General features: G+C 45.6%; 1 protein-coding gene across 2 annotated transcripts in view; it reads right to left on the bottom strand.

Annotated features, from left to right (window-relative positions):
* RYR1 (ryanodine receptor 1) overlaps positions 1-12,877 on the bottom strand; it is a 115,432-nt gene that overhangs the window by 27,039 nt on the left and 75,516 nt on the right. For both annotated transcript variants that reach the window (XM_061173007.1, XM_061173006.1), the window contains 7 exons: positions 12,570-12,587; positions 11,427-11,507; positions 7,918-8,006; positions 7,695-7,823; positions 7,502-7,606; positions 5,152-5,233; positions 2,821-3,008 (listed from right to left, as the gene is read on the bottom strand). In XM_061173007.1, the coding sequence (XP_061028990.1) occupies positions 2,821-3,008; positions 5,152-5,233; positions 7,502-7,606; positions 7,695-7,823; positions 7,918-8,006; positions 11,427-11,507; positions 12,570-12,587 (692 nt within the window). The remainder of the gene's footprint in view (positions 1-2,820; positions 3,009-5,151; positions 5,234-7,501; positions 7,607-7,694; positions 7,824-7,917; positions 8,007-11,426; positions 11,508-12,569; positions 12,588-12,877) is intronic.

Below are 12,877 nucleotides of genomic sequence, written 5' to 3'. Positions count from 1 at the left end.
GCCCCGAATCAGGGAAGGAGTGGGAGGTGAGAAAGGAGTGAGCGAGGGTAGATAGCTCTTGGGAGGCGTGGCTGAGAAGCGGGGAGAGAGAGAGGCAGGGAGGCTCTCAGAGGACAACTGGGAGGCATGGGGCACTTTGTATTCAATTCAGAAGACCCTGGGTTTATTTAAATGCTGACGGACAACAGTGATTGCAATCCCTAGAATAAAATAAAAAGCCATGAGTCTATACCCATACAAATGAATGAATGAACGAATGAACGAACAAACAAACAAATAAATAAATGGAGGAGAAGGGAAAAACTCTTCCTTACAGTAAAATGGTACCTAATGTGTGGAGAAAAGGGAACCCTCTTACACTGTTGGTGGGAATGTAAATTGATGCAGCCACTGTGGAAAACAGTATGGAGGATCCTCAAAGAACTAAAAATAGAGTTGCCATATGATCCAGCAATCCTACTCCTGGGCATACACCCAGACAAAACTATATTTCAAAAAGATACATGCACCCCTATGTTCATAGCAGCACTATTTACAATAGCCAGGACATGGAAACAACCTAAATGTCCATTGACAGATGAATGGATAAAGAAGATGTGGTCCAAATATACAGTGGAATATTACTCAGCCATAAAAAAGAATAAAATAATGACATTTGCAGCAACATGGATGGACCTAGAGATGATCATACTAAGCAAACTAAGTCAGAAAGAGAAAGACAAATACCATATGATAGCACTTATGTGTGAATCTAAAATGTGACACAAATGAACATATCTATGAAACAGAAACAGACTCACAGATATAGAGAACAGACTTGTGGTTGCCAAGGGAGAGGGGGAGGTGGGGGAGGGAAGGATTGGTAGTTTGGGATTAGCAGATCCAAACTATTACATGTAGGATGGATAAACAACAAGGTCCTACTCTACAGCACAGGGAACTATACTCAATATCCTGTGGTGATCAACCATAATGGAAAAGAATATGAAAAAGAATATATATATATGTATAACCGACTCACTTTGCTATACTGTAGAAATTAACACAACATTTTACTGCAGTACGGCAAGTCAACCATACTGCAATAAAGTGAAAAAAGGTACCTAGTAAAGGTAAAGGGTACAGGGAAATTAGAAAACCACCATTTATCAACTGCCATAGTAATAATCGTTGAGACAAGTATCACTGATAGATGCTAACCCTGAGAGGGTGTGCAGGACATTTACATAGTCTCAAAGCACATCTTCACAAGATACCAAGGGGAACGATAGTATCATTACAGTGGAGACTCTGGTAAACACCATCTTCACCAAGTGACCAAGCTAACACCAACTGTAATGGGAAGAACCAACATCACATGCCTCCTGATACGATGCACTGAGAAAGACATAGCCCTCCTCTGATATTCCTGCCAAAGGCGTATAACCTGAATTGAATCACAAGGAAAACTCAGACAAACCCACACTGAGGGCCATCCTATAAAACAACTGGCCTCTATTTTTCAAAAATATCAAGATCATAAGAGGCAAAGACAGATCAAGGAAGGGTTCCAGATTGAAGGGAGCTAAAGAGACAGGATGCCTAAATGCAATCCCTGATCCTGGACTGGATTCTTGACAAGGAAAAAAATTTCTTCAAGAGCAAAAACTGAATAAAGTCTGTAGATAGCAGGATTGTCTCAGTGTTGGTTTCCTGATTTGCATAATTGTTTTGTGGTTATGTAAGGGAATGAACTTGTTCTCAGGAGATACACACTGAAGTATTTAGAGGTAAAGAGGAATCATGATAGAGCAAATGAGGTAAAAATTTAACATTTGGGGGACTTCCCTGGTGGTCCAGTGGCTGAGACTCCGAGCTCCCAATGCAGGGGGCCCTGGTCAGGGAACTAGATCCCACACGCCGCAACTAAGAGCCCGCATGCCGCAATTAAAGATCCCATATGCTGCAACTAAAAGATCCCGCACACCGCAACGAAGACCCTTGTGCTGCAACTAAGACCCAGCACAGCCAAATAAATAAATAAATAAATAAAAAGTTAACATTTGGACAATCCGGGTGAAAAGGTATTCAGAAATTTTATGTACTGTTCCTGCAACTCCTCCATAAGATTGAAGTTATTTCAGAAGAAAAATTTAACAAAATGGTGATGGAAAAGATCTGGCAGTAATAACAGTAATAATAATAGGTAACATCTCTTGTACTCTCCTGTGTTCCAGGCACTGTCCAGGCTCTGTTCACCCACTGCCTAACCTCAAAGCAGTCCTGTGAAACAGTTAATGATATTATCTTAGCCCCATTTCACAGAAGAGCCTGAGGCTTAGAGCGGATGAGTGGCTTACCTGGGGTGGAAGGGTTGGCAGAGGCAGGTGAGTGGGCTCCTGGACAGAGCTGGTTCCTGCATTTCCCTCCTAACAGCCTCATTATTTAGACCTGCAGTGGTCGTTAGTGACTGCCTCTCCCATTAGTCTATAAGCCCGATGAGGGCAGGGCTGTGTCTGTCTCAGTCATTGCTGTGTCCATGGTACCAGCACAGAGCCCAACACAGAGGAGAAACCCAATAGATGTTTATCAACTGAATAACTGATATCTATTTATAATAATGATAATATTATGATTGTTAATAATGATAATAGAAATAAGGTTCTCATTTGTGTTAATGCATTTCGTCTTCAAAACAAGTCCAAGGATGATAATTTATTTTATTCCCATTTTACAGATAAGGAAACTGAGGCATCCAGAGAAGTCTCTTGCTTACAGCAGGCAGCCAGGAAGGGCATGACTGGCACTTGGCACCCCACCCATCCGCCTTCCAGTACTCACCTTCTGGAAGTCCTTCTTGGAGATGAGGCCACGGGGATCAGTGACATAGTCCTGGAAGGCCTCAGAGCCCACAATGTCCTTGAGTTTCAGGAACATGTCGAAGAACTTGAGGATCATCTCCACGTTGGATGAGGATTCCACAAGCATGTCCACCATCTGCCGGGCAATCATGCCGTTCACCACGTTCCCTGCAGGCAGCCCCAGGTCAGTGTGGCTCAACAGAGCCTCCTTTCTGGATCCCCATTGGGCTTGCCTCCCTCTCCAGCTCAGGAGCCACCAGGATCCACTGTGCTGGTGGAAGCTTCCCTGGCCAGCTCCTGTACCTCCCCTCAGAGGGCAAGGGTCACTTTCTGATCTGCCTCAGCATCAGGTGTGAACCTGGCTGATTCTGTCTATGTCCTCCTCCCCCAATAGCTGGGGGAGTCATCAACAAAGATAACAATGGCATAAACTAATGGCGGGTCCAGATGCCATGCCAAGTGCTGCACTGACACGACCTCATCTTTGTAAGGAACGTGTGTCACTATTCATTTTTATAGATGAGGAAACAGACTCAGAGAAAGTCTCAAACTCAGGGTTACACAGCCAGTAAGGGGGTGGGGAGGACTTGAATCCAGAGCTGCATGACCTCAGAGCTCACACCACCTAAGCCTTCCACTAGCCCACAGAGGCCAGGCAGGTCCATAGATGAGTGAGGTAGGCCAAAGACAAGACAAAAGGGAGAGGTGAAGACTGTGGTAAACTGGGACCCCACACCCCCTCTAAAGCAAACTGGCTCCAACTTTTTTTTTTAACAGAATTTTATTTATATTTATATTTATTCATTTATTTTTTGGCTGTGCCACACAGCTTGCGGGATCTTAGTTCTGCCACCAGGGACTGAACCTGGGCCACAGCAGTGAAAACCCCAAATCCTAACCACTGGACCACCAGGGAACTCCCTAAACTGGCTCCAGCTTCTTTTTGTACCTTTCAATTTTCATATAACTTCAAATTTACATGTAGTTCACAAGAATAGTGCAAAGGGACCCTCATGTATTCCAGATTCATCAATTGTTTACATTTTGCCATGTTTGCTTTATAATACCTCTCCCTCTCTATTTTTTTTCACTGAACCATTAAGGACTAAGCTGTAGACATGAGGCCTTTTTACCCCTAAACATTTCCACATATATATTCTTAAAGATGAGGACATTCTCTTATATAATCATAGTGCAGTCATCAAAATCAGATTGAACACTGATATGACAGTTATTTAATCCAGTTCAGCTGATTTTTCCCATGTGAGAATGTGGACGCATGGTCACCGAATCTTTCAATTTTTCAAGAAAAATGTTTAAAGGGATTTTTGATTTTTAAATCTGATTTTTAAAAAATTAATTGATTATTTTTGGCTGCGTTGGGTCTTTGTTGCTGTGCGCGGGCTTTCTCTAGTTGCGGTGAGGGGGGGCTACTCTTCCTTGTGGTGTGCGGGCTTCTCCTTGCGGTGGCTTCTCCTGTTGCGGAGCATGGGCTCTAGGTGCACGGGCTCAGTAGTTGTGGCTCGCGGGCTCTAGAGCGCAGGCTCAGAAGTTGTGGCGCACAGGCTCAGTTGCTCCGCGGCATGTGGGATCTTCCCGGACCAGGGCTCGAACCCGTGTCCCCTGCATTGGCAGGCGGATTCTTAACCAGTGTGCCACCAGGGAAGTCCCTTTAAATCTGATTTTTAAAAGCTGATGACTAGTTACCAAAAATTTAAAACATTGTAGGAGGATTATTCATTGCAACATGGTTTGTAATAGCAAAATATTTTTTAAGAACCTTGAATGTCCATTGATAGGGGTGTGGTTAAATGAATCACTGTATCGCCACGCAATTAGTACTATGCAGCCATATAAAAGAATGAGGATGCTGTTATGAACCTCTATAGAAAAAAGTCTTTGTCTACAAGTTAAATAATTTTATTAATTAGTAATAAATTATGGTTGTTTTAAATCACTACGTTTTGGGGATATTTGTTAGGCAGCAAGAGCTAACTGACATATTCAGCAAATAAATAAATAAATAAATAAATAAATATTCAGTGCATAAATTTTAGAAAGTGTCCAGGCCACCCACTTAATTAAGATTTCTCTGGTGATTCAATAAATTACTATATCTACAGTCAGGACCTGGCACATAATAAGTGCCCAATAAGTGTTTGCTGAGCTTCTTATAGCAACTTGAATGCATTGACCCTCACATGATATCAGATGGGGTTGAAGGTTAGGCTCTCCTGGGTCTCAGAGGGCCATTTTCAGGATCATCTGAACATTTGTACCCTCCCCTTACCCCCACCCACTATGAGTTTACCTTCTAGTAGTGACAGCAACATCACCACCATGTCCTTCTGTAGATCCAGCAGCTCCTTCAACAGCTCGATCTGGCTCGAGTCCTAGAGACCCCACATCCCAGCTTTGTGAAGGCTCTTCTCAGCAGAGACGCCTCCCACACCTCCAGCTGCTTCCACCCACCCAGCAGGCCCTAAGACCCCTTTTCTTTCCCCCTCTTACCTCCGAGGGGACCCGAGTCCAGACATGTTCCTCGGAAGCAGGGGAAAAGGCAGAGAGACAAGACTGTGGGGTGGGATTGGCACTTTGGGGGAAGTGGGCCCAACAGGTGATGTGTAAGGACAAGGGCTGGCAGACAAGGAGGACCGGGAGGAGTATGGGGATCTGAGAGCAGATGCTTGGAACCAAGAGAGACAGAGACGGACAGGGGCAAATGCTGGGGACAGTGACACAGATCTGGGAAGGGATGAGAGTTCAGCACTGCGCCTGGCCTATGGTGGGTGCTTGACACATGTTTGTTGAATGAATGTGTGACAGAAAAAGTGGGACTCTGGGTTCAGGAAGAAGGCTGTGGGACACAGCTATGTGCTTTCTGGTAAGCCATTTGGGAAGAATGGCTCTCCTGTCACAGTGTCTCATGCAGGGCCCACAAAAGTCTCCAACATGGTCAAAGTTCTGCCCCATGGTCCCTATTTGTATTAGGTTGAGCTACATAAAATTGCCAGTCTTCAGTCATTTCTCACCAACAAAGTGGTAATTTCATATGGTTCTACCTAATGAAATGGAGGAAGGGGAAGGGTACCAGATAAATGGGATGTAAGGCTCCTTCTACCCCATGCTAGTTCTAGAGTTGCTGATTCTAATCCTAACACATTTCCACAGTTCCAAAGCTCTGCATTCTGACTCTAAGATTCCAACATTCCAGGATCTCAAGATCCTAAGATGGGTGAGTCCTGTGGTGTGTGCCTGTCCATGATGTAGCCCCTTGATTCTCTCAACAATCCCACTCTCAGAGCATATGGGACTAACCCCATCTTCCGGGTTGTAGGGGTGGGTATATAACCAGGACTGGCCAATCAGAGCTTTCTTTCCCCTGGCCAGGGTGATTGGTTCAGGAATGGGCATGTGACCTAGTAGTCCAATAAGAGAATATGGCCGATCTTTTCCTGGATCTAAAGAGGTGTTCTCTTCCCTCTGGAGCTGTTAGTGGAGCTCATGAAAGCCCAGGGCATCATTTTCCCAGCCTGTGGGGAGCACCTGCTTGAGAAGGAAGCTAGAGAGGAGAGGGACATTTCTACTAACAGCACTATAGGCCCTGGATCTGATCTGTGATGTGAACTGATAAATTCTTTTCTTTTTATTCTTTTTTTGTAAGCTACCACTTTGAATTGGATTTCTAGCCCTTGCAATTTAACCTAGACTACGGCTGAGGAATTAATTCTGCAGGATTTGAAACTCTACACTAAGATACCAATATCCTCTAGAATTTTAAGATTACATCAACAGGCCCACTTGAACTCACTGACACTAAGAAATTGCATTCTTAAGTTCAACTCCTTTCAAAAGGTCAGATGACACCAGACAGGGTTTCTGCCAGCCCCTGTGGCGCCTTTGAGTAAATTAGAAAAAGGCTTCCCTTCTTCAAGACTCTTTCCTGTTGGGAAATTATAATATACAGAATATTGCCATCTGCTGGAAAACTACTGTAATAAATACACCGATATATGTATGATGTCTAGGATGTGGATGGTGCCGTTTCAGATGCTGGGCCCTGCTGCAGCGCATATGGCAGCCTTGAATATGTTTACCAGACAGAAGCAGAGCAAATGGATAAGGTGTTTGTGAGGCATTGACAAGGCTGCAAAGGGGCGGGGGTGGTGGGGAAAAGGGGAGCACGAAGACGCTAGAGATGGGAGACGGGGCTCGACAGGGACCTTACATCATGGATGCCCTGGATAGATGTCATCTGCCGCAAGCAGAATAAAGAAGCAAAACACCCCTTCAGCCCCAGGCCCAGATCTAGAAGCCTACCCTCATCCTATCCCTAGGCCTGTCCGAATCTGGGTGACCTCATCAGAGAGGAAAGAACACCAACCAATCATAGAGGAGCTCTGGACCAGAGCGGGCGGGTCCCAAACGTCAGACCAAGGGAACTGTAGATGGATAACCAGCCGATTGGCGGTGGCAGAGGAGGAGGCGGGGTCATGGAGAGAGCCAATCCAGAAGAAAGATGGATTTGGCCACGGAGAGGGACCAGTCTGCAACCTGCCGGGAGCACTGGGGTGCGACACGGACCGATGGGACAAAACTCGGAAACGTGCCAGTTGGGGGACGCCTGGAAGCAGTTGGATGAAGAACAGAGAGGCCCGAACCTGAGCGAGCTTCATCATCATGTGGGCAAACACGTGCAGGAATCCCACCACGGCGTCCCAGAGGCGGCTGTGCGCTAGACTCTGCTGGTTCCCGGTGCAGGGCCCCTGTGGGGCAGAGAGAGGCTCTACGTGAGCACGAGGCAGGGCGCGGGATGCGGAACTGCCCCGCCCCGCCCCAGTGGGCGAGCCCTACCTGAATGTATTCGGTGAGGCTGTTGAACACCTGTTTAGCCACCGACATGGCCTTGGAAAAGTTCCTCTTGCCCTGCTCCTCAATGACATCCTTGCCCGAGTAGTACCAGTAGAAGTCGCTGATGGATTCCTGGGGGGCAGACACAGTGTGAGGGGCTGCTGGTGCCAACCATGGCCCAACAGACCCCGACCCGGGTCACACCTGGACGGCCTCACATCCTCACCTGAAGCCGCAGGAGGTAGTCCACAGTACAGATGATGATGTTAATAGTGGTTGTATTCCCTGTCTGTGTCCGTAGGTAGTTTTGGAAATCTAGGGAGATGAAAAGTCACTCATTTATTGAGCACCTGCCATGTGCTAGGGGAGGTGCACAGGGAGTCCTTTATTCATTTATGCAATAAATGTTTATTGAGGGCCTATTGTATGCCGGAAGGCATATCATCATTAATTTACTTAATAACTCTTTATCAGTACCTACTATGTGTTAGGGGAAGATGGAGGATCATTTATCCATTTGTCTAATAAATATTTATTGAGGGCCTACTATGTGCCAGATGTGGTGGAGGGCCAGTCATTTACTCATTTTTTCCCCCAAAATATTTATTGAGCACCTACAATGTAGCAGGGGGAAATGGAGATTCAGCCTTTGTTTGTTCACAAAAGTTTTTTACTGAATGCCTACTATGTGCTGGGGAGATCGGAGATAGGTTATTTATTCATTCATTTATCCAAAAAATATTTATTGACCACCTACCAAGAACCAGAGGAGATAAATAAGCATTTGTTATTTATTTGTTCATTTATTCAATATATATTTATTGAGCATATACTATATGCTAACGGGAGATGAAGATTGGTCACATACTTTGATACTACAAATTTCCTGAGCATTTATTATGTGCCCTGGAGATACAGCAGTAAAAGAAAACAAAGTCCCTGCCCTTGTGAAGTTTATATTATCATGTAGTAATTTTTCAGTCTTTTCTAACTGCAACCTACAGTAGGAAATCCAGTACATATTTACACTGAGACCCAGTATGCGTGTCTAATCTGAAATTACATCCACATATACCCGAAATAGAAGTTTCACATACCCTTACTATGTGCCATACATTCTGCTATTTTCTGTCCTGTACTCGTCTAGTTAACTACAAATGAATTCTGAACTCAACCCACTAAATGTGTAGTTCTCAACCTCCCAACCCTGGCTGCACATTAGAACCACCTGGAGGATTTTAAATATCCCAGTGCTCAGACCCCATCTGAGACCAATTAAATTAGAATATCTGCGTGAAACCTGATCTTTAGTGTCTTGTAAAGCTCCCCAGGCATACCAATGCGCAATTAGGAATGAGAACCTCTGCGATAAACTTGATTCACAACCCTCTGGTGAGTTGGTTCCCATTATGAAAAACATTGTTCTATGGCAGAAAGCTGATAACTGTTAGAGCTGAGTGATGGCTTCTTGGGGGCTTATTATACCATTCTCTCTACTTCAGTGTGTGGTTGAGAAGTTCTGGAATAATAATGATGATGATGATAAAGGTTGTGATGGGGGAAGCTCAGGGGGTTGGAGGAGCCCAGAGGAGATGCCTGACCCAGACAAGGTGGTCAGGGAGGGCTTCTTGGAGGAGGGGACCTATGACCTGAAAGATAAGTAGGAGTTGACTGCACAAATTCCTTGCTGTGTGACCTCAGGCAAGTTATTGAACCTCTCTGTGTGGCAGACTGTGCCTCGGTTCCCCCATATATAACACGGTGGTCACAATAGGCCCTACTTTAAAGAGTTTGGTGAGGTTTTAATGCTTTAGCATATATAATGAATTGAGGACAGAACCTGGTACATAAGTGCTCAATAAACAATAGCTGTTCTTAAAGGGCCTTAAAGAGAGTGCTGAGGTTAAGAGCTGCACTTTGGAGCAGTGACTCTCAAAACATGGGCCCAGACCAGCAGCGTCAGCATCTTCCGGAAGGAAACCTGTTAGAAATGCAAATTCCTGGGCTCCGCCCCAGAATTACTAAATCGGAAAATCTGGGATGGGGTCCAAAAGTCTAGTTTAACAAGGCCTCCTGGTGATTCTTAGGTACGCTTGAGTTTGAGAACAACCTCTGTAGACTCATTTGCCAAATGACCAATTCATCAAATTATCAAGGCAATGAAAACAAGCTTCAGTTAAATCCTTTTGATGTTATAGCAATGTCATGTTGCCCAGGATGGCTTCAACAGCCCTTGAAAGTTTTTTTCTCCCAAAGTTTTACTTCCACCTGATTTCCCTATAGCCACTTCACAATCACTATATCAGGCTGAATGTCCATTTTGCCTGGTTTCACATTACAGATGAAAAGTATACTCAGATATTCAAGATTTTATAAGCAAATGGACAGGCTTTCCCATCAACCCTGTTTTCTAATTCCTTTTTCTGTGTTCATTTAAATCAGACTGTATGCCTAAATGGTTAATACGGCTCCCCGGCTTTTGTCTGCTCTGAATGGCACTGAATACTCAAGACATGCAAGGCCTGAGATTTGAAAGATATTTCAAATATTTATTCGACTGGGCTGGTTAATGAATCCACAAATTTGGGCAGAGGACCAGATTGCAAATTTGGTGGGAGAGAGAAATCCCACCATAAGAACATTCTCATTTCCAAAAAGTCATAGACCTAGGGAATAAAATTCATTCTAAGCCCCAAAGACTGATTCCACCTTTGTTAAAGAAAGAAAACCCCAGTCACATGGCACAAAGGTATTTAATAAACCTTGAAGAAAAACTAGCTGTGGACATAAGATTTTATGATAATACAAAACAATGGATCATGCTTTATCCTTTGTTGAAAAGAAAAAAGTGAAGATTAAAGATGTTTACCTTAAAGAACACTAGCCAAGTGGGGTGCGGGTTCTATGGAGGTTAGATTTATAATTACTCCCATTCTTGTCGTGAAGGTTAACTTCTGGGCAGTCTGTGGTTTCTTATCACCCACTAAGTGTTATAACCACAACCGTGAGACTGTACATGTTTGTCATAGGAAACTGCGTCGGGTACAATGTTTACTGTTCAGAATTTCAACTATTCCTTTAACGTTGTAAGCTGTGTGCCACACGAGGTTATATTTTCTCACCAATGATGTATTTAATTACCTTGCTGTGTCATCCTTGATCTGGTTATATTGCCTGAACCAGAACAAAAGTTGTGAAAACTCAAACTTGTTTAAGTTAGGAAAGAGTCTGTAGGCCTTCCTCGTGGCCAAGTATTTTATAAGCAAAATTAATAGGTGGTTCTAATAGATTCATTTAAAAATGCCAGGCAAATTTTCCCTCTACAGACCCAGAGTATGGCAATCTACCACATTTACTGAACTTTGGCAGCTGCTGCAAAATGCCTGTGGAAAAATGGCATGTGGCGAATTGCTCATTTGTGAAAATTGATTTTGGGCCAAATTGGGTTTTGGCAGATTGCTTTTGGGGAATTGGACTGGCTAGAGGAGGTGAAAGTGAAGCAAAGTGGCTAGGCTCCAGACATTCAAGAGCGATTTAGGAAGGTGGGCAGGCAGCACTTGACACTGGCTGAAAGTAAAGAATGAACGACAATGGGATTGAGGACAAGGCCTGGATGGGGGGATTGAGGCCATCACTGATAAAGGGAAGAGGAGACTGGAGATTAACTCAGGCAACCCTTCCAGACCGACTCCAAACCCTGGCCTTCTCTCTATGTCACCCACCCCTCCTCCTCACCATTATTGTGCCCCTCGCAGAGCAATTGCAGGAATCGGAACAGGTCTTGGGTGAATTCATCATCTGCCATGACCTTCTCTCCTGGGTGGAAGAGGGGGGGAAAGGGCCAGAAGGGATCAGATGCGCCAGGACACAGCACGCATGCACATGGCCCATGCACACTGCACACGCATGCAGAAAGCATGGGGCGCGCAGGGAGGAGCAGCCACCACTTTAAAGACAGCATGAGGTCCACGGGCATCCATGACACCAGAGTCCAGGACATCAGCAGATGGAAACTGAGGTGCCCTGAGTTATGAAGCTGGGGCCTCAAGTGTCTGTCTACAATATCAGTGTCCCTTTGATGTCACCACCTGTGTGACAGCTGGGAGTGTCTGTCGACCTAGCAGAGGTTCGGGCTGCTGTTACCTCCCTCAGCCCCCCTCTAGGACAGCGTGGGGCGGTTAATGGATTATGGGGGTCAGAGTCACTTTCACGCAAAGGCTCTGAGCAGGAGGGGATTGAGCAGGGGGATGGGAATCCAAAGCCAGCCAATTGGCTCTGATGTCTTGAAAGCAGCCAATCCAGGAGAAGCAGAGGAGGAGGCGTGTAAACATGGGCCAATCAGAACGGGTATCTGAAAGAAGCCAATCACTGTGGGCTGTAGGGGAGGGAAGGCTAGATAGTGAAGGTTCGGGCCAACCAGAGCAGGCGCAGAGGAGGCACGCACACCAATCAGAGTGGCTGCTTGGGGGCAACCAATCTGGTTGGTGGATGGGAGCCGCAGACTCGATCATTATGGGGTCGCGGGGGCAGAGAGCAGGGCAGGTGGGAGAGGGGTTCACCCCACCTCGGGACTGAGAATCTGGGTCTGGAAGTCCGAGAACATCCAGCTGGAAAGGGATCTTTGCCATCTTCTCTAGCTTCTATTTTACACATGGGGAAACTGAGGCTTACGGAAGGTAAGAGTCCCATGTGTTGTTAGTGGCTAATCTGGGACCCGAATCTTGGTCTCTGGACCCCTGATCTCGAGACTTTCCTCGGGCATGGACCCTCCCTCCCCTGGATGACCCAAATCCTCAGCCCCCAGGTGGAGGGGATGGTTCGGGGTTAGAAGGAAGGGGTGGCAGTAGCACAGCACGGGAAATGGACTAGGGGAATTACCGTTCTGGCGGTTGATGACTGGGGCAGCCAACAGGATGAGAGGAAGAAGCAGAAGAAAAGAGGGAAAAAGAAAGGCAGAAGGGGACAGAGAGACAGACAGAAAAACACACACAGAGACATGGTCAGGGATGAAGGCACAGACACAGAGAGAGAAACAACCCACAGAGAGAGAGAGCGACAAGGAGCAAGGAAGCAAAGAAGAGAACAAGAAGAGGGTAAAAGCAGAGAGGAAGAAAGAAGAGGGAAGAGAAAGAGAGAGATGGGTAGGTACAGGTGGAGAGGCAGGAGGCGAGGATCAGGGCAGAAAG

This window comes from Eubalaena glacialis, chromosome 18 (genome assembly GCF_028564815.1).
Source record: "Eubalaena glacialis isolate mEubGla1 chromosome 18, mEubGla1.1.hap2.+ XY, whole genome shotgun sequence".
In the NCBI taxonomy this organism is placed as follows: domain Eukaryota; kingdom Metazoa; phylum Chordata; class Mammalia; order Artiodactyla; family Balaenidae; genus Eubalaena; species Eubalaena glacialis.
Note: the sequence above shows the minus strand (reverse complement) of the source record. Positions and strands in the feature narration are given on the sequence as shown.